A 26198-nucleotide genomic window follows, 5' to 3' on the forward strand; every position below is an offset into this window, starting at 1 on the left:
CAGCAGCAGCAGCTTGCTGTGGTGTTCTGGGTCTGCAACCCCAGCAATGGAGGAGAAGGGGATCCCTGGGTTTGCTGTAGCTACTGTTGTGATCCCAATACAGGGAATGAGTGTGGAGGTTGTGAAAAAATTGGCAATCAAAAAGGTCTGTGAACAATATAAAAACCAAAACTTAGTTAAAACTTAAACCTGCCATGATTCCAAGGTGTAATTGCCACAGGCACCTTTGCTGCAGCTCAGGTCTGAACACCCAACAGGCACACTTTGCACTGTTCACACCCTTCATAACACACAGCCCCAGCAATCCCTGCTCAACACCTGAGCTAGGATTCCAGACTATTGTACACAATGAATCACCATGTTTTTACGGTATACACAAAGTGTTCTGTTTTTATAGAATCATAATTTAATCATAACACAAAGTCTTCATATTTTCCCATTACAGCATGCCTCTGGGTTGCATTAGAATGTATGATTAAAAGTTGCTGTCTGGGGGCTGGGAGGACAGCATACTTAGTAAAGTGCTTTCTACACAAGCCTGAGGACTGAGTCTGAGCCTCGGCACCCGTGTGAACAGCAGCCAGTTCAGTGACATCCACTTGTAAAGGTGGCACTGTGGAGCCAAGACAGGCAGATCCCTTAGGCTCACTGGCCAGCCAGCTTAGCCTATCATTCAGATCAGTGAGAGACTGTTAAGAAACAAGGTGGATGGCTTGTAGTCCTCTGGCCTCTAAACACACACACATACACATACAAAAAGGTCTTACACACCCAGCTCGCATGCATTCACACACATACATATATACATGTAAAAATTCCTAGAGTTGATTTGAGTTTCATTTAAAAACAAACATAAAATTTATGAGAAAGAATATCTAATCTATGCATGAACAAAAGCTTAAAAATAAAAAATTAAAAATCATTAAATGAAATTTGGTGGAATTAGAACACTTTTTAGGAATTTTTTTAAATGACCCTAAAACATCCTTTTGCCACTTTGCAGTACATATTTCTGTGAAGTGATGATCTCAGCACTGCTTATAAAGTCAAAATGCCTGTCAGCTCTGGAAACTGTTGAAGATGCTCTGCATTCTGCAACACCAGATATTCAGCCAAGATTTACAAGTGATGTTATTAGTTTTGTTCTTTGGAGAGAGTTTCACTTCGCAGCTTTGGCTGACCTGGAATTCATTTATGTAGACCAGGCTGGGCTGGAACTCACTCTGTAGACCAGGCTGGGCTGGAACTTGCAGCAATCCTCCTGAATGTTGGCATCATAGGTGTTCATGCTGTGCCCCACTGAGATTTACTTCTTTATGCAAGAAGAATCACCATCTCATTAGCATGAAAATTTGTTTTCATTTTTAATACATGAAAAATTATATGTATCCAAAATTTTTAAACTAATTTCTTTTTAAAATTAACATTATACACATTTTATTTTATATGTTTGTTATATGTATGGGTGTTTTGCCTGCATGTATGTCTGTGTACCACATGTGTGCAGGTGCTTCCAAGAACAAAAGAAGGTGCTGGATTTCCTGGATCTGGAGTTAGAGTTAGGTCACAGTTGTGAGTCACCATGTGGGTTCTGGGAACCTAACCTGTGACCTCTGGAAGAGGAGCCAGTGCTCTTAACCCCTGAGCCATCTCTCCAGTCCTTCATAGTTTTTGCTTCTTTTAAGATTTATTTATGGGGCTAGGTAGGAATTGCTCACTTTAGTAGCGCATATGCTAGAAATGGAAGTGTACAGAGATTATCGTGACTCCTGCACAAGAATAATGTGCCATTTGTGAAGCATCCATGAGGAAGGAAGGAAGGATAAAAGGAAGGAAGGGAAGGAAGGAGGAAGGGAGGGAGGCATGTTTAGTCACTACATAACAACTTATCACATCATCATGCTCTAAATTTTTAAAAAATTTTTACTATTGGCCTTTCAGATGGTTTCAGGTTTTTAAAAAATTAAATTACATTTTAATTTACTGTGGGTGGGTGGAGGGAGGGAGGGAGAGATAGCCGCAGTGCAAATGTGAGGTCAGAGAACAACTTATGGAGTCAGTTCTGTCCCAGCATGAGGGGCATGGGGAATAACTCAGCTGTCAGGCTTGGCAGTGACTGCCTTTCACTGCTGGGTGCCACGCTGGCCCTCCAATGGAACTTGTAATTTCAAATACCCAAGAAGCTGGGAAGATGGCTCACTGTGTAAGAATGCTTACTGCACAAGTATGAGGATGTAGGTTTGGATTTCCAGAACTCATGTGAAAAGACAGGTGTGGACTGTGTGCCAGCCCAGAGACTGTGTGTCAGATACAGAGACAGGGGACTCCTGGGGCTTTTTGGCCACCAGTCTATCTCCAGATTCGATTCCCAACACCCACATGGCAGCTCACAACCAATTCTTAACCCCAGTCCCAAGGGATCCAAGGCCTTCTTCTGACCTCTGAAAGCACCAGCCACACACATGGTACACATACACATAGTTCAGGCAAAACACCTGTATACATAAAATAATAAAATAAATATATGTGAGAACAATTTTAATAAGTTAACTAATGTGGGAATGGCGGTACGTGCTTGTACTAGTGCTCAGAAGGTTGAGACAGGAGGACTGGTCCATGTTTAAGGCCAGACCAAACAACGTAAAAAGGTTTCTCAAAAAAAAAAAGTTGTATTGCTTTAAAAAGAAACAGAGTTCAATAGTGTACACCTATAATCTCAGTACTCAGGAGGCAGAAACAGGGGGGTTGCAAATTCAAGGTCAGCCTGGGCTATGTTTTGAGTTCCCAGGCAGTAAAGGCTACAGAGTTTAAAAAAAAAAAAAAAAAAAAAAAAAAGGAGAAAGAGAAGAGGGAAAAGGAAAGAGAGAGACAAGAAGAGGAAGAGAGGGCTGGTGAGATGGCTCAGCTGGTAAGAGCACTGATTGCTCTTCTAAAGGTCATGAGTTCAAATCCCAGCAACCACATGGTGGCTCACAACCACCCATAATGAGATCTGATGCCCTCTTCTGGTACATCTGAAGACAGCTACAGTGTACTTATAATAAATAAATAATAAATAAATAAAATGTTTTAAAAAAAAGAAGAAGAAGAGGAAGAGAAGGGGGGGAGGAAGGGAAGGAGAAAGAGAAAGAGAACAGAACAAGAAACTATGAAAGAAACAACACAAGAAAGTTATCTTGAACTGAAAGCCCCCAGCACGGGGCTAGAGAGATGGTTCAGTGGTTAAGAGCACCGACTGCTCTTCCGGAGATCCTGAGTTCAAATCCCAGCAACCACATGGTGGCTCACAATCATCTGTAATGCCCTCTTCTGGTGTGTGTCTAAAGACAGCTACAGTGTACTTACATATAATCCATCAATCAATCTGTGGGCACCAGCACCACACAGAAGGCCTCAAAACATGTACCCCAATGAACAAAGTCAGCACTATCCCCACTGATGTTGCTGTAAGACTTCCAAACAACAAGCATATAGAGAATCCCCTAAAGCCTCCTGTATTAGTGCCACACACAGGGAAATGTCTCAAGTATCCGAGGGAAATGTTCCTCACTAGTCTAGAGTTCAAGACCAGCGCTCAAGCAAGGGTGAAGGCCATACATAGCATTGCTGCCACCAGGCTCAGAGCCCATGACACACAGTGGGCATACATGCATACCTCAGAAGCATAAGGCAACCATTCCTCACTGGGAGCCCTCTTTCCCACAACACTGGCAACTTGGAGGTCCTGGTAGACAGAGGAGGTTGGGAATGGGAGTGGGCCCTTTTATTAAAACCTAGCTAGGCTTGGTAGGTACACAAGTGTAACCCTAGCTCTTGGGAGGCTGTGGCAAGAAAATGATCAGCTAAGACCAGGCGGGATTACAGAGTGAGGGGTGAGTGTGGCTAGGTTTCTCATCCAAATATACAGAATAAATTCACCGTAAGACTGGTGGCAGTGGGCTTGTTGTATGTGGGGGGGACTCTTAATGACTTTTGAGGCAGGGTCTTGTTATATAGCCTAGGCTGGTCTCTAAATCAGTATCTGGCAGCCTCAGCCTTCTGAGTGCTGAGATTAAGGCATGTGTCACAACAGCTGGCTGCTCAGCCTTTAGGTCTTTAAGAACCAAGGTCCTACTCACTTTCCTCAAATCCAAACAAAGCCTCGCCAAGACTTAAGAAATAGAAGGGGGGCTGGAGAGATGGCTCAGCTGTTAAAGGCTAGGCTCACAACCAAAAATATAAGAAATAGAAGGGAAGGGTGTTATAGACTCTAACTCCAGTCCACCCCAGGCCCTGCTAAGATGCTAGGGGGACCCCAGACATCCTCTGTGCTTGGCCTGAAGGTCACATGCAGCAGAAGAGATCACTGAGTGAGAGGTTTCAGGGAAGCTATCTCCTCTGTGGCTATTTTTGTACTGCTTAAATCTTTTATAAGGAGCATCTATCATCACGATAATACAAAGGAGAAATACCAGGCCTGAGTTCCTGTCTTCCTCTACAGCTTCTGGGCCCACCAAAGGGGGCATTCTTGGGACGTCCCTTGGTAGGGGTAAAGGATGTCAGCAGCCCAGGCTGAGGACTGACCCGTTCTCCTGTGAAGTCACCATCTCATCTGATACTTCTCACAGGAAACTTGAGTCTCTCTGTAGGAGGCCAGGAAGGAAGAAGGGCATTGCTCAGTGTGATGGTTAATATTAACTGTTTGTCTGAATGATGGAAAGTTACACAGTGAGCAAGCACATCTTTGAGGGATTATCTATTAGGTTCATTGATGTGGAAAGGCACACCTTAACTGCAGGCACCGTTGCTAATGGGGGGAACCCCCCCCCCACTGAATAAAAAGGAAAAGGGGAACTAAGCATTACATTGTTGCTCTCTGCTTCCTGACTGCAGAGACAATGTACCCAGCTGCCTCCTCCCATTCTTACCAGGATGACCTCAGTGCCTCCATTTACCACAGTACCTCCAAACTGTGACATAAAAGGAACCCTTTCTCCCTTAAGTTGCTTTTGAGAAGGTATTTTATCAAAGCTAAAGGGAAAGTGAGTGGTTAAGACACTCAACATCTCTCAGATTCTCTTGTCCAGAGAAGACTGGGGCTGCAAACGCCTTGGGACACAGAACACTGTCACTCCTGTCCTTCAACAAGTTCACTCAGCCCCTCTCTAGCCAACCAGGTCAGGCACCTTGAGCACTCTGAGGACTTGGCCAGAGCTCAACCTTCCTCCAGAATAGTGACCCTGCCCTTTCTGAGATGATAAGGACCCTCTGAAATTCTTGCATTCTCATTCCTAGACAAGTCCTCAACTACACCTCACCCAGACCTGCCAGGTACCAAGCCTTTTCTAGGGGAAAGGCAGCCAGAGACACAGCCTAGTAGGGTTGACACGGGGCTCACACCAAAAAAAAAAAACCAGGCAATTAGGCCACGAGCAGCAACTTCCTGCAGCCTGAGGTTCCCACATCTCTGTCCATGAGAAGGCAGACATAAACAGCCATTACTAGCCATGTGGCCCTCTCCTAACACATGTTCACCCCTCTCCTATCTCCAGGAATGGACAAGGAAAAGTAGGACCTGACTTAGAAGCTCTCATGTACCCTCCCTCACTCTCCATCTCTCTGCTCCTCCAAGTTCACCTGGGTGAGCTTGTCACACCTCAGGGCCCATGCAGATGCCTGGATCACTACTCCCATTCAGGGTTGAGACCTACCCAAAATCCATTAAGATTTGGCCAAAGCCTCAACAAAGCTTGGACTGTGTTGCATACAAGGCCAGAGCTCAATAGCTAAGGCCCCATACAGCTGGGCATCATTGGCTAAGGCCACACCCAGCTGGGCATCATCAGTGTAGGATCATTTTGTCCACTATCCCTTAGGGACACCATAACCAGAGTTATGGGGAGCTCACTATACACAGGGTCCTGCACAACTTTTATTGTTTCATTGTTTTCCACTGTTTCCACTGTTGATGAGGAACTGAGTTTTGTAACTTGCCCATGGTCACACACTTACTAAGTGGAATCAATCTGAACAGGAAGCTGGCTGGCTCCAAGCTCAGGTCCTTCAGCTTTGAGGTTCAGAATCTCTTCAGGGGATACCCTGTGAGGCAGAGGATGGAGAAAAACTGGCATATTTCATAGAGTTCTGAATAGGACTGGGAGGAAGTCAAGTGTGTCTGGCCTGCAGCTGCAGCTCCCCACAAGCCTGTCTGGCAGGGTTCTCCTGCTGCTCAGACAGATGTCAGTGGCTACTACCACATTAGCTCTCCAAGTATTGGGGTCCCCAGGTTACACTATGCAATAAATGGTGGGAGTGAAGCCTGGGAAGTTCACCAGTACAAACAGCTAACTAGAGTCATAATCTGGTTACTGTGCACTGATGACCCACCCCCATCCTGCTGCTCTCTGCTCCTGAGGTCTTGGGGAAGACTCTGAGAACTGAGTCCCAAGTCTACACATGACCACTGGACTTTGTCAAGGAGATGAGCCTGGGGAGGAGCTCAGCTGACCAGGTTCTCACAGAACTTCCCAGTGGCCTAGGCCTGGCCTTCATGCCGCTGTGCAGGAGGTCGTTCTCCATGAGTTTGTGTTGATCTATTTTGAGACAAGGGATCACGTAAAGTAGGCAGGTCTCCAACTTGATACGTAGTTGAGGGTGGCCTCTACCTCCTGAATACTGGGACTCGTGTGTGGGCTTTCTTGGCTGTTTGCAGTGCTGAGGAATGAACCCTGGGCCTTCTGCATGCTATACAGCACTCTACCAACTGAGGTATAGCCTCGGCTTCAGCAAGGTTTGAGCAGCCATGGTTGGGGTCCAGGTCCTGGAATCATGTGACCTCTGTGAATGGCCTGGTTTTGACATCCACCCACTGAGAGAAGATGCCCAAGCAGATCTAGGAAGGACCCTGGATCAGGAAAGAAAGAGGTAGGGCACCGACCTCTAGCCCACCATTTGACCTTGAAAAGTCACAGATTTTGTGATTGCTCTGCTACACTGAAATGTCTGGATCCCTTCACGACCCTGTGAGATCAGGGTAGGACAGAGAACCTGAGTGGTGAAAACATGGTAGGGATGAAGTATGTGATCTTAACCACGGAGCCATCTCTCTAACTCCTCTTACTGAAGTAGCATACAGAAAGGGTTTGCTTGTTCCTTTGTGACAGTAACAGCACAGCATAGTGGCAATACATAGAAGTCTCTCTCTCTCTCTCTCTCTCTCTCTCTCTCTCTCTCTCTCTCACACACACACACACACACACACACACACACACACACACACACAGTCAGTTGTTTCACACTGACAGCTGTTAGAAGCATACCCACCACTGCTCTGATCTACATAACAAAGAGCACAGAACCAGATCACTGGATTCAATACAGATCTAAAGCCTATGCATGTCTTTTCCTATGTTGACTACTGTTGGTGTGCAGTGTATAACCTGTCTACTTAGAGACCCTCTGAGAAGAGGCCTGTAGGCTTCAGAGGACAAATGAGTGCATGGCACAGGGAAGGCTATGAATGTCCAGAACAGAAGCTCAGCAAGGGCCAGACCTCCCCATCCTGCATAGCTTACAGGCTGAGAGATTCCAACAGAAGGCAGATACCTCTGTCAATTCCCACCCAGGGGCACACAGAGCAGAGCCTGGCAATCAGCAAGAAACCAAACAAAGCCCCTTAGTTTCCCCAGCATCATACCACAGCCATGGTGATCAGTCTGGTCTTTGAATGCCCCGAATGCCAGTGAAGGTGGGGAGGGAGACAGGAGAACCAGGGAACAGAAGCTATTGATCATGTGACCAACATCACACATTTGTGCTTCCTAGTCCTGGTCAGCAGTAAAGCTACTGCAAGCTAGTCCACTAGCTTTACTGGACATGGTGGTACACTTCCTCAGCACTTTGGCAGAGGCAGATGGATCTCTGTGAGTTTGAGGCCAGCCTGGTCTACATAGTTGCTAGTCAGCTAGAGCTATACAATACAAAAGGAATGCATTTCGACCTCCATCCTGTCTCCCACACCCCTAGCTGCACAGAATACTGTCCAGCTGATTTGGCCTCAGAAGGCACTAGAATATCTCAGCAGTAGATTGACTGAACAGGAGACCCCATCTGTACAGCATTGGAGAGGTCATTACTCATGCCGGTTGAGGAGATGCAGCTATTCTGGGGTCACCAACACTGTATATATCTGTCACTGTGCTCATACCATGCTCCCATAGTAAGCTGAACATCCCACTGGCTCACCAAGCTGCACATCTGCTGGGCCGATGAGTGGATGGGACTGAAGTGTTCACAAGGGAGCACAAGGCTCAGGAGTTGGAGCCATTCATAAAACAAGAGGCTAACCCCCAACTTCTTCAAGGGCCTAAGGTATTCCTACCATAGGTCCCTAGTGAAACAAAAGAGACAGTGAATGAGTCAGGACCATCTAAATATTCCAGAATATTCTGGAGCTGTGTGAAAGATTCAGGTGCTGTGTGAAAATGCAGGCGTGGTATCATCCTCACACTTCCACAGCTCTGTGACAATGCCCCCAAGCCAAAAAGCTCCTCACGGCTATTGGCTTGGCTGTCTCCTCTCCCAACTTCTTCAGTTCCCTCTGTTCCATACATCATCTGGTAGAAGAACTGGACCACCTATCTATGGCCCTGGAAGGAGATTTCCCTGGGTTGCCATCCATTATACTCCTCCATCCCCAAACTAGACATCTTGGCATCTTGGCTTGAGTCCTCTCTGTGTGGGTGTGGGCTTCCTGCATGAACTCAGCACTGGGGTCTCCTCCATTGGCCCTGCCCAACTGACTGTGTAGGAAAGACGTGAACAGACATCTCTTCACTGCAAGCACACAGCACCATGCCAGCACCATCTCTCCCAGAGGCACAGTGGACCTGCCAACAACACCACCATACCCAGTCAAAGGTTCCTGATCCAGGCCACCACTCAAATATTCCAGGGACAAGAACAGAGTGTCCTGTGGAACTCACATGCAGGTGGGGAAATTAAAAAACATAAATAAAGCAAGATGGTGGTCATCACAGGAAAGCACAGATGACATGCACACTGAAAAGGAACAACCAGGGGACTTTGGAGGGATCATAGGACTGGCTACTTACAATGGGCATGAAGGGAAAGGGGAGGGTAGTGCAGTAGGTTGCAAATAGGAGACTGGGGTAGGCTAGAACAGTCCGGGGCAGACTGAGGCAGACTGGGGCAGACAGGAGCAGACTGAGGCAGACAAGAGACAGTCTCGACCATACAAAGGAACTAGAACTTTCTTTTCTTAAAGATATATTTATATGTAGGTGCATGCCTCTTTGTATGAGTTTGTGCATGTGAATGCAAGTGTCCTTGGAGGCCAGGAGTGGATATTAGATCCTCTGGAGTTGGAGTTATAGATGGCTGTGAGCCACTGGACATGGGTGTTTGGGACTAAATTCTGATCCTCTGGAAGAGAAACACGAACTCTTAATCTCTGAGCCATTGCTTTAGCCCCATGATTTGGTTTTTGGAATTGAATCTTGCTCTGTAGCAAGCACAGGCTGGCCTGGACCTCTCGGCAAGCCACCCCCCTCAGCCTTCTAAAGCGCTGAAGTACAGGTGTGAGCCCCATGCCTGCCTGGAGACCGTGGCTCTACTGTGAACCCTGAAACGCATTATAGGGATGGCTTAAGGGCAGAACTGAAGGACGCTGATGTATTGAGAGAGAGAGGACCTGATGAAAGGGCAACAGAGAGAGAGGAGACAGGAAGGCAGGCATGGAGCTGGCACAACCGGAGCAGGTCCCAGCAAGGCTGGTTCCCAAACTCCTTATACTTTAACAGCAATTCTGATCATAAATTAATAAGCAGACTTTGTTTTAAGTAGCAGCAGTTAACAGTCTAAAACAGAAGTTTAAAAACATAATCCTAGGCTAGAGAGATGGCTTAGAAGGCCAAAGAACTTGCCACCAAATCTGATGACTTGAGTTTGTTTTTTGTTTTTTGTTTTTGTTTTTGTTTTTGTTTTTGTTTTTTGGAGACAGGGTTTCTCTGTATAGCCCTGGCTGTCCTGGAACTCACTCTGTAGACCAGGCTGGCCTCGAACTCAGAAATCCACCTGCCTCTGCCTCCCAAGTGCTGGGATTAAAGGCATGGGCCACCACTGTCCAGCATGGTGGAACAGAAAACCTAATCCAGAAAGTTGTCCTTTGACTTTGATATGTGCCATGATATTTATACACCTATATACACCCAACATAAATAAGTAAAAAAAAAAAAGAAAGAAAGAAAGAAAGAAAGAGAGAGAGAGAGAGAGAGAGAAAGAAGAAAATCAATGCTGGGCCACACTTTTAATCCCAGTGCTTGAAAGAAAGAAGGAGATTAATCTCTGTGAATTCAAGGTCTACAGAGCAAAGTCCAGGACAGACAAGGCTATACAGAGAAAGCCACTTTGAAAAACAAAACAACAAAAGCCCTGGAGCCAGTGAGATGATTCAACAGGTAAAACCACTTGTACACTGGGTGGTGGTGGTGCACGCCTTTAATCCCAGCACTTGGGAGGCAGAGGCAGACAGATTTCTGAGTTTGAGGCCAGCCTGGTCTACAGAGTGAGTTCCAGGACAGCCAGGACTACACAGAGAAACTCTGTCTCCAAAAAACAAAACAAAACAAAACAAAACCTTGTATACTGGTCTGGTGACCGGAGTTCAATACCTGAAGCCACCAGCACAGAATTGACTGCAGGAAGCTGTTCTCTGACCTCTACACACATACTGGAGCACACATGTGCCTGCTCATTGAGAACATCACCACACAACGATAAAATAAAAACCATAAAAACCCCAGGAAGCCAGGGGTGGCGCACACCTTTAATCCCAGCACTTGGGAGGCAGAGGCCAGTGGATTTCTGAGTTCAAGGCCAGCCTGGTCTACAGAGTGAGTTCCAGGACAGACAGGGCTACACAGAGAAACCCTGTCTGGTGGGGGGGGGGGGGGGGGGGGGGACGGGAAGCTGAGCACTGTAGCACCTGCCTGTTATCCTAGCATTTATGGAATGGGGGCTTAGAGGACTGAGATTTTAAAGTCATTCTTGGCAACATGGTAAATTCAAGGCCAGCATGAGCAACAAAGAAACCTTGTCTCAAACAGGAAATCCTAATCCAGGAGCAATGGGGAAGGCCGGGGGTGGGGGAACAGGGGCTTCCTCGGAGGATCTTTTTGGTGCTCTGATGGCAGCACTGTGATGGGGTCACTCTGTCCTGACTCAGAGATTGACAGCAGAAACCAATCCTCATTCACCTTTTATACTTGACTGCTCAAGGCGCCGCCTGTATGTGTTAGATAGGAAGTGCTGCCCAAAAAGCTAATGTGCTGCAGGCTTGGTCCTCACTATGGGTGACTGGATCAGAGTTCTGTCTTCATCCATGGGCAGAGCCACTGACTGATAAAGTCACAACTTGATGGTACAAATGGCAGGGAGTAAGGCCAAGTTGGAAAGAAGCAGGTCACCAGATAGGGGTCTTAATTCTCTTCCAAGCAAGCATGAAGTAAAGCAGCCACTTCTACCATGGGCTCCAGACACCAGAATATTCTGTCTTACCTCAGGACCATATAACACAACCACCTCAGGCTGAAATCTCTGAAAGTTTAAACCAAAGTCAATTCTTCCTTATTTCCTCAGGGATCTAGTCAGTGTGCCTGACAGAAAAGTGAAAATAGAACCCAAGGGACACAACAACAAGCTGAGTGTGACATTCCTGTGGTTCTAGAGGCTGAGACAGGAGAACCGCCTGGGCTCAAGATGTCCAGGAAAGCCCGGGGAACACTGGGAAACCATGTCTCAAAACAAAACAAAAACAAGTAAAACAAACCAACTCGCTTCTGCCATCCACTAGATAAGGTCTGGTACTAGCGTCATTCAGATTTATTTACTCAGAGAAATAAACTGGGCCAGGGCGATTTGGAAGGGCATTGTGGGAGACCCTCAGTGGCTGAAAGATATAGGTCTGATTCTTGTCCTGCTTCTGACCCACTGAATGAGTTTTGTTTTTATTTTGAGTCAGGGTCTCATATAGCTCAACTGCCTTTGAACTTTGTAACTGAGAATGACTTTGAACCCTAGTTCTTGCTGCCTCTCTCTCTCTCAAGCACTGGGAATACAGGCATGTGCCACCACACCCAGTGTATGTGGTGCTGGAAATAGGACCCAGGACTTGTGGCATGCTGGGCAAGCACTCTGCTAACTGAACTGCATCTCCAGCCCCTTGAGTACATTTTCAGGGTTTGATTTGGTTTTGTTTTTATGCAGTAGGGGAAATTGAGCCCAGGACTTCACACATGGTAGACAAGGGCTCTACGACCGAGCAATATTATACTACAAGTGCTCCTTGGGTAGATTTTTAAAAACTATTTGCCTCTGTAAAACAGAGTGATAAAATAGATGCTAAAACACATAGTTGGGAGTCTGGGGACAACCAAGACACAGACACAGACACTGACACACACACAGACACAGACACACATACACACTCACACACACAGACACTCACACACACACACACACACATTTCCCCTGCCTTTTCCCTCCATCTTCTGTCTCTTTTCCTCTCAAAATTCCCATAGAAGCAGTCTGTCTCACATACCAGTGGACAGGAGGGGGGCTCATAGGCCAACCCTGTGTCTGCTGACACCTACAACCTAAAACCTACTCTTTGACTTGGTCTCTATACTTAAACTACAAGCCAGATACAATCCCAGGACATGATAGAGCCTTTTATCAGGCCTATAGACTTATCTTATCGCATTCTCTGGCATCACGCCAGGCCTGGCAGTCACAACCGTTGGAGAGGGCCCAGACTGGTATTCACTAGTTACCTCTATGGCTGTCACCTCATACCCCAGTCAGACTCAGCCCCCACTCCTACTTCCTTCACATAAATACCTCCTCTAATACTTGTCCTACTGCCTTAAGTTCCAAAGGTCTGCCTGTCAGCTGGCCTTAGAAGGGGCCGGGGGCCCCATGCTATAAAAATGCCAGGAGACAAGTCTAACCACCAAGCAGCAAGGGCAGGTATTCAGAGTACAGGACCAGAAGCACAGGTAGGGGAAAGTGCACTGGGCTCGAGGTCAGGAACCTATCCACCACTAACAAGCCCTGAGACCTTGGACAGGTCAGTCTATTTCCTGAGACCCTCATTTTCCAAGTCTGTGGAAATAGGGGTCACAGTGCTGCCCTCAGAGGAGTGTGAAATGAGATAATTCTGGAAAAGCAAGCTGAAAAGTAGGCCAGCCACGTAGAAAAGCTTTGGGTTTATTGTCTCTGGAAGGTCTTTTACAGGCTGTCACTTGCCTCAAGGAATGAGGTAGCCAGGACCAAGCAGCAATGACTCTGTCCAGGAGGGAGGAAGGAGCTGGAAAGATGACCTTTCATGGAAACTTCAGTGACAAGGGAAGAAGGAAAGCCCTTAGTTAACCCATAGGCCTCCAAGGCACTCCTAACCTTCTTTCCCCAGGAGCCCTGGGTCAGAGCAGGCTAGAGCCAAGTGGTAACTGTCCTTCCCCCAGAGCTTCTGTTTGAACCCCAGGATAGAGACCATTGATAATTTTCCCCTGTGTGAGAAAGTCATAGGTATAGAGCTGCATTTGAGAATGTTGCTCTTGGGCAAACAAATGGGGGGAAGAAGAAACTATGCAGTTCACTTGCTTGTAATGCAGGAAATAAGTTTGGAAGCATACCACAGAGCTAGAAAGACTGGCTGCCTCTGAGAAGGGGAGCAGGGTGACCCAAGAGGGGCGTGGGGCAAGATGTACCCAAACTCAGCTCAATTCCCCTTGCTGCCTCTCCCTATACTTCTGAAGTGATCCCTTCCCTAATCACTAGGCCACATCAGGTCTCTTCTGAATCCCCCAAGAGGCCCAGCCTGGTTCCTCCAGCCCTGAACACACTCTCCTAACTCCCTCTGGGAGTGTCTGTCTGCTGACTCAGTGGGGTAACAGTTGCCTGCTAAGTCTCCTCTCAAACATATTGCTGTCCCTCTCATGAAGGGGTGACCCATTTTCCCTCTCATATCCTCCTCAGCACTTGCCTAGGCACAATGGTTACAGTGGGACCTCAGCAAAGGCTTTCCAGATATTGAAAAAAAAAAAAAAAATGGGTACCAAAGAGCAAGTGGCTGCGTCTCTGCAGAGGAAGAACAGGAGGGCTAGCAGCCTTCTGTCAAGTCCAGCAAGCATGGGGAAGGAACATGGAGAAGCTGGGGAGATAGGATGGGCCCATCCAAGTCTGAGGAGTGTCCCAGGCCTCACCCTACCCTTGTGATATACCAGGGGCCACAACACTTATCCCCTAGGAAGAACAAGCTAGAACCATAGACACCCATAAAATGCTTAATTCATAAACTCAGGGAGAGCAGTCCCCCAAGGCGAACCCCAAGATCTGGAGATCTGTATTGAAGAGGGAGAGGAAATCTCAGCAAGACACCCCCACCCCACCAAGCACCAAGTAGGGGAGGGGAATAAACCAATGTTACTATGGTGGTGTGGTCAGGTTCAAGTCCTAATTCTGTCATGTGTTGAGTCAAAGTCAGTTCACCTCTCTGTGCCAAGAACTACTCAGCCATGAAGCAAGGTAACAGCAATGACAGCTCATTGGCTTGCTCTGGGGTGAGGGAAGTCCTAGAAAGGGCAAGGCAGAACGAACATGCCGATCCTGGGGGCCCAGAGGCAGATAGGCTCTCCTGATGGCTACCCAACAGGCCTTGAGGGTATGTCACCACCTCAAAGAGGATTGCCTTGACTATAGCAAACCCAGTGGCCCATCTGCTCTGAATATAGCCAGGGTTCCTTCTGAGCTCAAAAATACAGGTGCTTCCACCCATTGTAAAGAGATGCCCACGTCCCTCTCATTCAGACTGATCTTGGACTTTGCCATGTACTCTAGGGATGCCTCTAGAAGAAATTACCCTTCCAGAGAACCCAGATCCCCTTCTGCTACCAATGAGCTATGCTCCCAACTTAAAGAAACACCATAATGCACACAGGACCCAAATACCAGTTCCTGCTCACCCATAACTCGTCAGGCTGCCAGGGCTTAACAGAAGCCACAGAGAGCCATGCCCTCCCTGCCTTCTGAGTAGCTTCTGGGCTCTCCTCTCCCTATCCCCACATCCCAGCCCTCTTCCAGCTTTGAAGCTGAAGTCCCTAGAGTTAAAGACCCACTGGGTAAGGAGTGAACCAAAGGTTAGGCTGCAGGCTAGGTGACCAGCTAAAGCCTCTCGCCACAGCATCTCTCTGCTAACTGTGCTCACTTTTGGTGGAAATGACACTAGGCCTAACCCCATGCAGGCCCTCACCACCACATAGTAAGACCCCTCTCATCCATAGGGAAGCCAACTCAAAAATGAACAACATGATCAGCGTTTCAGTACTTCCAGGACCCAGCCATGAGCATACTCTGTAGGGAGAAATAAAGTGTGGGGGTGATTTCCACAGACGCACAGCAGCTCCTGTCATTGTGCTAGTCATCTATCCCAAACAGGGTGGGAAGGGCAAGGGAAACATCTGGAGAGGGCCAGACCAGCAGGTTAGCAGCAAGGAAAGCGGCACAGCGCCAGGGTGACTGCAATAACAAGGGACAGCCAGCAGCTGCCTGGACTGCATAGCAACTTCCAGGTCGGCCTCAAATACGCAATGAAGAAAAAAAAAAAAATTAAAGGAAATCCAGGCCTCAAGGTCAACCAGGACTGTGGTTCTCCTGGCGGGTATCTTGTCTCATCTGCCTAGTGGGGAGGGGGCAGTGGAGTTGGCCATAGACCTCTGGTAACTGCCTGATTCTGGCCCAGGGCTCAGGGCCAGGAGCAGGGGCAGATTCAAAGGAAAAGGGAAGCCACTGTGCCAGGGAGAAGGAGTCACACTTCCTCCCTCCCCGTCTCCACCCCTATGCTGATGCTCAAGCAACCCCAAATAGGAGTAGGCCACTAGGCCACAACCAAGACATGAGGCCTGTTCATCCTGATGACATGTTCTGAGTGTGGCCACATTCCTCCTTAGCACCCGCAGTCTCCATTCTCCAGACCTGGGGTTCAAGTAGGGCCTAAACCAAAGGCCCAAGTGGGCCTCCTCTACATTTTGAAAACAAGATCACACCTAGAAGCCAGTGGAAGAAGGTTGTAGAGATGAAAAGAAGCCAAGAGCCTCGCAACACTAAGGACCAGGGCTCATGCCAGTCCTCCCAGCTCTTAGGGTGGAGAGGCAGGAGAATCAGAAATTAAAATGATCATGACCAGCTAGGAGGAACCTCTGCTCTCAGACCTCCACACCCTAAGCTTCCCTAGGCCCTCCCAGAGGAGGAGGAGGAAGAAGAAGAGGAGGAGGAGGAGGAGATAAACCAGGGGCACAGGCTGCGTAGGATCTGACGAGGCCACTGGAGGGGCATGGTTAGCAGCCTGACCATGGTCACAGTTTTAGACTATGATGAGAAAGGACAACTGGTCCCAGCTGACAAACCCACAGTCATGGCTTTTCCAGAGGACCAGCCCAATCTATTTCTGTACCATAGGCTTCAAGGCTGTGACCAGATTGGGGAGAAGGAAACTGTGGGGCTCCATACAAGATGGTGCTATGCCCCCGCCTTCCCCAGTACAGACCAACCAGCTCTCAGGGACCAAAGGCAAGTCTCTCTACCCAAAAAGCTTTGGCAGACTCCCTAGCCTCTTACTCCAAAATTCTTGCTTTTTCTTCCATCTTCCAAATTATTCAGGGTCATAAGCCACATCCTGTGACCCCCTGTGTCACAAGCCACATCCACAGCAATAAGCCCAGAAGAGTCCAAGGTGTCCCCATCTGACCCCTCGGGTAACAAAGAACACAAACTGCACTACCCCATCTAGGTTCTAGGAGGCAGGGTGACAAACCTAGCGCCCACTGGGAGTTCCAGGACGGGGTTGAGGGGAGCAGTGGTGGTAAAGAGCTAGAAGGGAGTAAGCAGCAGCTTGGACCTGGTGCCCACCACAACACCAACACTGGTGTCCTGAAGGCAGCTGTGCTCCAGAGGGGAAGTTGCTTCAACCAAGTGTCATGTGCACCATGTGCTCTGTGTTGAGAGCTTCCTCTCTGCAGGCTGGAAATGTAGCTCAGCAATAGGGTGTGCTTGCCTAGCACACACTGGCCACGGAGTTCCAGCCCTGGTATGGGTTGGGTGGGGAGTGAGTGCAGAATGTGGATTTCCTCTTTGGATATTTCGAAAGCCTCCAGTAAAACCTCTCACACTGAAGAGTACCTCACAGAGAAGTGAGTGTCAGGGGTCCCTGGGGTAGCTAGAGTCTCAGCACAGAAGCAAGGTCCCACAGCAACCCCAAACCTACCCTTGTGAAAGCAGCCATCTGTTTTATACCACAGCTTCACAGATGGCATCTTACCAATCTATACAGCCCACCTCTATCATTGTGACCCTTGCAGAGATGGGATGAAATGGTTAAGGAACCAGCACTGTGTCAGCACGGCTTCCTCCAGGGCATGGGCAGTGCCAAGCAAGGCTGCCAGGGAGAGCTGCAGAGCCATCAGGTGACCTGAGCCTGGCTTTAGGATCAGGGATGTCTCCCAGGTGCAGCTCAAGTTCTTGGGCCTCCCAAGGGCTGCAGAAGGCAGCTGGGGATTGTGAGACTCCTGTCACCAACCATGGACATGAGGCTTCCCCAGACTTAAAGTTCTTGAGCAGTTCTTTAAGGCAGAGGACCTCTTCCAGATGTGAGCTACCAGAGGCTGTTACCAACATGTCCTTCCACCATCACGGCTCTTCACTACCCCACCACCCCATCCTCCACACACAAACACACAGAGCCTGGGAACAACACTAGATCTTCCTCTGTATTCTCACTTCATCTCCCACATCAACCCTGGGAAGGTATAAGTTACCTGCATTTTACAGACTAGTAAACTAAGACACTCAAGAGTTTACCTGCCTCAACATAAAGTAGCACACTAGAGAGAAAGGGATCTGCACCAGGCAACATCTCAGCGTGTCCTTCCCAAGTCGGGTTCTCTGGGTGACAGGGGCCCGCCACCTGCTCCCTCTGCTGCTGCCTCCTAGAGTGAATGTGAATACAGTACTTTTCCACCAGATTCCAAAACTGAGGATGTTACCCCCATCTTCTCTGCCTCAGTGGCTCAGGCCAGGGTGATCCAGGAAACGCCTCTAGGAGCAGCCATTAGAGCCTGAGGGCTGTGGAACAGAAATGGCAGCCTTGGTTCTCAGTCAGTACGCATGCTGTGAGGTCCAGTGACTTGAGAGGAACAGAGCGGGCCAACTGTGTGGACTTTTCCTCTGCCCACCCTAAGTGCTCCACTTCCTGCCCTCTCCAACTCTATAAATAATCCCGCTCAGGGCATCAGCAGAAAGGCAGCCAGGTGGGTGTGAAGCGAAGCTTGTGGAAAAGATGACTTCTCAAAGTAAATTAAGGCTCCCATTCAGATCAAGGGATAGCACGTCAGATTCTCCCGGGAGCACTGTTCTTGGCTGAAAACAGGCCCACCTGGACTTGCAGGCTGGGCCAGCTCCACTAAGAAAGATTCAAGGCCAAGAGGGAAGCAAGGGCACGAACAACAACAAAATCAAAGAAGCCTGTCCCTGCAAGCTAGTTTCCCCCACCCTGACCTTTTCAGTCCACCCTCCCTGATGCATATCCCACATATAATGTACCAGCCTGGCTGGAGTAGCTGAAGGGTGATAGGGTTATAGGAATGGGGAGAGAAAGAAGCTAAGAGATCCAGAGAGAGCATTCCATCCCACACCCAGCCCCCTGATCAGCCTGGACCAGGAAGGAGGGTGAGGACACAAAAGAGGGAGGGAAAAGAAGAAAACAAGGACCAAGTTATACCTCATGACTCCACACCCAGCAACTAAACAGCAAGTCATGAGGGAAGGAGAGAAGCCAGGGGAGGGAGGATGAAGTCAGGTCACAGCCCTGCCTGGAATGTGCCCAGGTCTATCCCACCCAGCTACATAGGGCCAGCCAGGAAAGCCTTTCCCTAGTCATGTTTTGGAACAAAAAATTGCTCAAGGTCAGAACTTTTTCTATTCAAAGCCTGCTTTCCTCTGCACCAGGCTGAAGGCTCATCCCTCTCCAGAAAGCCTTCCTTGATTTACTCAAAACCAACAAACCTTGTCTAGCAGTTCTCCTATGCAGGACCCCACCCAGGAGGCTTAGAAATTAGCTGGCCCAAGGAAGCCACAGCAGGTGGTCAGTCCTGGGGCTGACTTCTAGATGGTCCCTGGCCCAAACAGGAAAAGGTGCTCCAAGTCTTAGGTCTCTTTTACTCTTTTACTTGGTTTGGTTTTTCAAGGTAGGGTTTCTCTGTGTAGCCTGGCTGGCCTGGAACTCAGGAGATCCACACAGCTCTGCCTCTCAAACCGTTGGCGTTAAAGGTGTACGCCACCACTGCAAAGGCAAATCTTAGGTCTTGATCCTAACCCTACAAATGACACACTCTGACAAAATAAATGTTTAACCTCCCACCCTTACCGGGTTTTGGTGTCTCTGGTCTTTGAATCCAGCACTGGGGAGGCAGAGACAGTAGAATCTCTGAGTTCAAAGGCAGTCAGGTCTACATAACATGTTCCAGGGCAGAGAGAGCTACATAGAAAGGCCCTGTCTCAAAACAAAGCAAAACAAAACAACAAGAACCCCTCCTATCCTTTCTAGAGAGAATAATCTGGAGAAATGGAGGGCATTATAGCCATGCCACTGTCTCAATGACCAAGCTGATTCAAACATGCCCTTCCTTTACTCTGAGGTGGCCCAATGCTCAGTCCTGGTACTCTAGACAAAGAGTCAGGGAGTACGTGTACATGGTGATGGGCATCCCTGAACGTTCAAAAGGCGGGTGCCCTGTGTAACCCCTGGGAACGCTGGGGTGTCTCCCTTCAACCTTGCCTTGCAAGATAACACCTCACCTTGCTACCTCTACAAGGTGAGACTTCCTCTCCACTCCCCTAGGCACCTCTTTGAGGAAAGGAAGGCAGGCCCTGAAGCCTTGAAATTTCCCTTCTTGAACTCCCACAGCCTCAGAATCCCATTCCAAACTTTCCTTGGCCATGTACTGCTAACGCTTGGTCACTACACCAACTCCATCAGGCCTTCCAGGCCCACCAGGCTGCTTGGGAAACAGTCGCAGGGGGAGTGGGGGATGGAGGGGCAGAGGGCTGAATAAGAAGTAACAACTAGTATGCCGGTTTGTGTCCTTGAGTGGGAGGACAGGGTCCCGACGTCCCAACCAGCCCCGCCCGGTTAGGCCTTCAACCGTTCTGTCTCCCGCTCCCAGCGCCCCAGACTCACTGCGTGTGCTGGGCGCGGCCTGCGCGGAAGACCTCGTCCAGAGCTACGGTTGCCCGGCCCAGAAACTTGTCCACGCCGATGAGCGAGCGATGCATGGTGGTAAGCACGAGCTCGCAGGCGGCGTTGGGGCCGGAGGCCCAGGGCGCAGGGCCCGCATCTGCCTCCTGTGCTCGCAGCAGGCCATCTAGGGCGCCGGGCGGCAGCTCGAACGAACACTCTTCGCACCATTCCGGGCAGCCTTGCGTCTTCTCCACTACGGAGGTGCTGTACTTCTCTCGGCCCACCTGGATCACCGTGTACGCATCGCTGGTGCTGCCGGCGCCCGAGCTCTTGCCCCTCAACCCGCTGGCCCGCAGCACGGTCACCTGGACGTGCGTGGGCAGCCAGCGGGAGGATCCCGCCGCCGGCTCTGTGTCCCGCACTAGGGCCATAGCGGACCCTGGGACCGAGTGACAGACGTGGCAGCAGCGGGATGCCCTCAGGAGCCGGCTCCCCGCACCGCCAGCAGCGCACCGACCGCCGCAGCTGCGGACTGGCCTGGGCCGAGCGGGCCGCCGCCTCCCCGCCGCCCAGCCTCCCGGGCGGCCGGCCGCCCCGCGACGTCACGCCCCGCCCAGGCCCAGGCCAAGCCCCGCCCCCAGCTTCACCCGCGTATTGCTGCCTAAGAGCTAAAGAAACCCAGAGAGGGGCGCGGCCTCTGCAAAGATGTGGGCGGGGCTTCCTCACTGGCCCAGCCCCTCTGCTCCGCGGCTGAACTAAAAGGTGACCAGTGCAGAAGGGGCGCGGCTCCTGCGTGTGTTGGAGGATAGGATTGAGATCTGGCCACGCCTTAATCACGACCGGATTCGTTTGTGCACAGTGCGGAGCTGCAAAGGTAGAAATGGAGGGGGCTACGGGCGAAGGCAGAGAGCAACCTCTGCAGGGAGGTGGGCGTGGTTACCGACATGGCCCCGCCCAGTTGAGGCAGCGACTCCAAGCTAGAAGAGCTGGACTATCTATGGCGCTCTACCTGGGCAGTGTCAGGATTTCCTGCACTCCTCTACTCCTGAAAGCCCTCGCCAATTCGAAGATCCATTCCTCTCAGCGTGGATTTGAGGGTAGATGGATGTCTACTCTAGAGACCCCCTAAATCGTACATGCGCTCCCATTTTCAACTTTCTACATATATGTGATGACCTAGAGCCGCCACCGCCTAGGTGCTGAGAAGTCACTAGAGTGGGACTTAAAACAATCATACTTTTTCTGTTTTGATTTCCTCTCTTTTTTTTTTTTTTAAACGGGATCTCTGACGTAGTTCCAGCTCTCCTGGAACTCCCTGGAACTCTCTATGTAGATTAGGGCTAGAATTTTTTTAAAGATTCCTGCCTCAAGTGCGTGCTGGGATTAAAGGCATGTCCACTGGCTTTAAAAACTTTTGTTTGGCCAGGTGTGGTAGTGCACACCTTTAATCCTAGCACTTGCACTTGGAAGGCAGAGGGTGGGAGATCTTTTTGAGTTTGAGGCCAGCCTGGTCTACATAGTGAGTTCCAGGCCAGCCAAGGCTGAGTGCTAACAGTTTTTTAAGGAAAAATAAGAAACATTAGGCTTATATACAAATAAGACCAACAAGGCCTTGTTTGTAGTAGAAGAGCATTCTACCACAGGGCTAATCTTCAACCTCTAAATCCATTCATACTTGCCTACTGTGCGTCGTGTTCTGAGAACTGCCAGCACACTTGGTTCTTTATAAAGATAATGGTTAATAATTATGGATGCCGAATTTCAGCAGGAGTCGGCCAACAACTGACTCATGAGCTGTCTGTGCATGACCTCACTTATTCTTCAGAGCCACCCTGTATGTGAATTTGGTTTCCCAGAAGGCAGAATTATAGGTTAGATAAATTTACCTAAGATGTATAACAGAGAACCTGTGGAAGCACAGCCTATAACCAGGACCCTGAAGGCCAATTCAAGGCCAGCCTGGGCTACATGGTGAGCCTTTACTTTTTTCTGTTAACTTTCAGAGCCTACCCTTAAATTAGATTTTTTTTTTCTTTTTTCATTTTTGAAGACAAAGCCTCTCTGTGTAAACCTTGGATGTTGTGGAGCTCTCTCTGTAGACCAGGCTGGCCTTGAATTCACAGAGATCTGCCTGCCTCTCCCTATTCACAGAGATCCTCCTGCCTCTTCCTACTAAAGGCTGGGATTAAAGCCGTGCACCACCACTGCCTGGCTCAGAATATTTTTCAATAATGTATGCATATATACTCCAGGACAAAAACAAAACAGTAGGCAACAAGGTGACTTCATTGCCACCAAACCTGATGATTTGAGTTTGAGCCTCAGGACTCACATGATAGGAGAAGGCTAATTCCAGCAAGCTCTCAAACCTCCATATGTGGTTTGCAGCACACTCTCTCCTGCCAAAATTAATAATAAACTTTAAAAAGACTGGAAGGGGAGAAGAAAGAGATTTCAAAAGTCCTCCCTTCCTAGATCCTGGGGTATATCTTTTATTTTATTCTGTCTGTCTGTCTGTCTGTCTGTCTGTCTCTCTCTCTCTCTCTCTCTCTCTCTCTCTCTCTCTCTCTCTCTCTCTCTCTCTCTCAGGGGGTGGGGAGAAGTGTCAGAGAACAATCCTTAGGCCTCAGTTCTCACAGGATCACCTCAGGTCATTAGGCTCCATGGCAACTACCAGCTAATCTTTCCTATCTGGTCATACTTACTTTAAAATTTCTGTTTGAGACAAGGTCTTACCATGTAACACTAGCTGGCCTCAAACTCACAGAAATCAGCCTGCCTCTGCCTCCCAAGTACTGACATTAAAGGTATTCTCCACTATTCTGGGCCCTTTATTAACTTATTTTTGAGACAGGGTCTATGTAGCACAGGCTGGCCTTGAACTCCCGGATCCTCCTGCCTTTCTCTTCAGAGTTCTGGGATTCCAGATCAGCACCACCACGCCTATCTTTAATCCAGACATACTTATTTTTGTTTCTTGCCAGCACCTCCAGTTGTATTCCAGAGAGAACCCACCCAGGGCTCTGCTCAGACTCTGTGACTGAGCCACACACCTCTGAGGATCTACCTCCTAAAGCTATTTGTGTTTCCAGGCCTTGGGGTTGACTCCACCTAGCTGTATAAATTGCTTCTGCAGCTGTATCTAAATTTGACACTGGCCATTATCTATTGCCTTCCTGCTAAGATAGATACAGACTTTGTCTGGCTCACACCCACTCTCCATCCTCAGTCTTATTAGTTCTGTGGCTATTGGCCTTCCTTTGTTAGCAGGTTCACAGGGCTAGCCTTTCTTTCTTGTGTAGCACCTAAATCTCCACTTGCTAGGCCTCATCCTCCACTGGGAACTCAGGAACTCCAAAGGGGGGAGTCAGCACCAGGGAAAGGAGACTTTTTTGTTTGTTTGTTTTGTTTGTTTGTTTGTTTGTTTGTTTTTCAAGACAGGGTTTCTCTGTGTAATCCTGGCTGTCCTGGAACTTACTCTGTAGACCAGGCCTCGAACTCAGAAATCCACCTGCCTCTGCCTCCCCGTGCTGGGACTAAAGGTGTGTGCCACCACTGCCTGGCGAAAGGAGACTCTTGAGAGCACTCCACCATAGCTGACTCCATCGGGTCAGCCTCCCACAGTTGGTGTGTGATCTCCATCACATTCTAAACAGGGTCTCTTCATTGTTTTCTCCTAGACTGACTACACCAAGTATGCCGGCCCTCAAGCTTCCTGGAATTCTTTCTCCACCTTTCATCTCCAAGTAAGAACACTGGAAGTACAAATATGTGCTTTGTACCACACCTGGCTCTATGTGGGGTGTGGGGATTCAGACTCAGAATCATCTCCACTGTTGGCGCTGAGGTAGAAGCTTTGTGTTATGCCTAAGGATCAGGATTCCATCTCCAACACCACGTATGCTAGGTGTTGGGAGCACTCCTTTATTCCTGACACTTTGGAGATAGAAGCCAGAGAATCAGAAGAGGTCGTCCTTGACTACACACTGAATTTAAGTCCAAACTAAGCTACATGAGACCTTGTCTCCAAAAAAAAAAAATTGTTATTTGGAAAATATAGAAAATAAAAGAAGCCAGGCGGTGGTGGCACATGCCTTTAATCCCAGCACTTGGGAGGCAAAGGCAGGTGGATTTCTGAGTTCGAGGCCAGCCTGGTCTACAGAGTGAGTTCCAGGATAGCCAGGGCTACTCAGAGAAACCCTGTCTCAAAAAAAGAAAGAAAGAAAGAAAGAAAGAAAGGAAGGAAGAAAGAAAGAAAAGAAAAAGAAAGCACCACCCAGAAGTCAACACTGCCAGCAATTTGTTGTTCCAATCTTTATGCTATATCTGTATATAATCTGAGGGCCCTCAAGAGTAAAGGTTAAACCTGTAGGGTTGGACTCTACTGTTTACAGTCTATGTTATCTCCTTTGCCCACCCCCAACCCCCAAGACAACTACGTGACTGAGACTGAAGTCGGTGCTTCAACTGGTGACTTCAGAGAAATGGCCTAAGCTCTCTGCTTGGGTTTCCTCATCAGTGACCGGAGGGGGGGTAGCTGAAGCACCGACTTCAGTCTCAGTCACGTAGTTGTCTTGGGGGGTGGGGGTGGGCAAAGGAGATAACATAGACTGTAAAAACTGCTAACTGAAATTAAATAAGAGTTTCAGTAAGTTTCCTGCCTGCGGCACTCTGCCCTCACGCTGGCTTGTCGGCCATCTAAACGCTACAAACTTTTGTAGGTTTTAGTTGTTTTCTTTTAATTGTTTGAATAAGGTCCAGTATCCCAGGCATTTTACTCCATGTCCTTATTGCCAAAGATACACCGTGACCAAGGCAACTCCAACAAAGGAAAGCATTTAACTGGAGCTTGCAATAGTTGCAGAGGGTTATCCTTTATCGTCATGATAAGGAGCATGGCAGCATGCAGGTGAACACAGTGCTGGAGCGGAGCTGAGAACTGAAAAGGCGTTGAACAGTAGATTCTGCTTTAAATGAAAGCTTCTTCAGTAACCTTCAACTGCCATGAGTTTGCCACGCTCCGTTAGGAATCTGTCTCGTGTTGGCTGGCTCTCTAGGCGAGCTGCCCCCACTCTTGCCTTCTTCCTCCCCCGCCCACCAGTAACAGGAAGACTCCAGGAAGGGGCAAAGGGAACCCAGATGTACTACCCCTGCTCCCTGCCCTCCTTCCTCCTGCCCTGACCTAAGCAGTTGGCAAGTTGAGGCTTCCTGCTGGCCCAGGACCTCAGCCCTAAGTGAGCAATGAAGCCTGGCCGTGCTCACCTGGTGAGGCTCTTGGCCCTAAGAGAAAAGAGTCTGCCAGCTTGCTGTCTGTGGCCTGGCAAGAGGTGGCCCTCCAGATAGAGAGAGGTGTGGTGCCTCTTCCTCTAGATTAGAAGTTGAGACCACAAAGCACACCCAGGGCAGGCATAGAGAAATCACCCATCCTGGGGGAGTGGAAACAGGATGAGCCTGGATGATTTTGCAATAGTGGAAAGTAAGGATGTCCTCAGGAGCAAAGGTCTGAGGGATGCCAGAAAAACAAAGGAACCAACCAGGAAGAGCTCTCAGTGCCATGAGCAGGGGCAGTGGAGCCAGAAGCATATCTCAATAGAACTGGACTATTAAAAAAGTCTATGTGTCCATAAAGCTATCAGTAAATGCTTGGAGGGATAAATAAGGACAAACAACAGCATCTAAGTGTTCCTGTGCTCTGCACTGCAACCACACAGGGTGGTTGCTATCTTTGTTGATTGCTTGTTGGTTTATTTTTTTTTTCAAACAGTCTTACTCTGTTGTTTAGGCTAGCCTGGAACTTAATCTTCCTGCCTCTGCCTTCTGAGTACACACACAGGTGTATACCACCATACTCAACAGGATTTAAGATTTTCTTTTCTTTATTTTTTTCTTTTTTTCTTTTTTTTTTTTTTTT

General features: G+C 48.7%; 1 protein-coding gene and 1 long non-coding RNA gene across 5 annotated transcripts in view; one reads left to right on the plus strand and one right to left on the minus strand.

Moving 5' to 3' along the window:
- The window catches only part of Rab11fip5 (RAB11 family interacting protein 5), a 37553-nt gene extending 16666 nt beyond the window's left edge, over nucleotides 1-20887 (minus strand). For 3 of the 4 annotated variants that reach the window (XM_031382376.1, XM_031382373.1, XM_031382372.1), the window contains exon 1: nucleotides 20288-20887. In XM_031382376.1, the coding sequence (XP_031238236.1) occupies nucleotides 20288-20718 (431 nt within the window). In that variant the 5' untranslated portion in view covers nucleotides 20719-20887. Of the gene's footprint in view, nucleotides 1-4563; nucleotides 4623-5991; nucleotides 6060-20287 lie in introns of those variants that run through there. The other variant, XM_031382375.1, reaches the window with a different exon arrangement.
- Nucleotides 20888-21057: 170 nt separating this feature from the next.
- The window catches only part of LOC116098214, a 16104-nt gene continuing 10963 nt past the window's right edge, over nucleotides 21058-26198 (plus strand). Inside the window, exons 1-2 of the long non-coding RNA XR_004121746.1 lie at nucleotides 21058-21161; nucleotides 23968-24033. This is a non-coding gene — a long non-coding RNA (uncharacterized LOC116098214). The remainder of the gene's footprint in view (nucleotides 21162-23967; nucleotides 24034-26198) is intronic.

This window comes from Mastomys coucha, unplaced genomic scaffold, assembly GCF_008632895.1.
Source record: "Mastomys coucha isolate ucsf_1 unplaced genomic scaffold, UCSF_Mcou_1 pScaffold20, whole genome shotgun sequence".
Taxonomy (NCBI): Eukaryota; Metazoa; Chordata; class Mammalia; order Rodentia; family Muridae; genus Mastomys; species Mastomys coucha.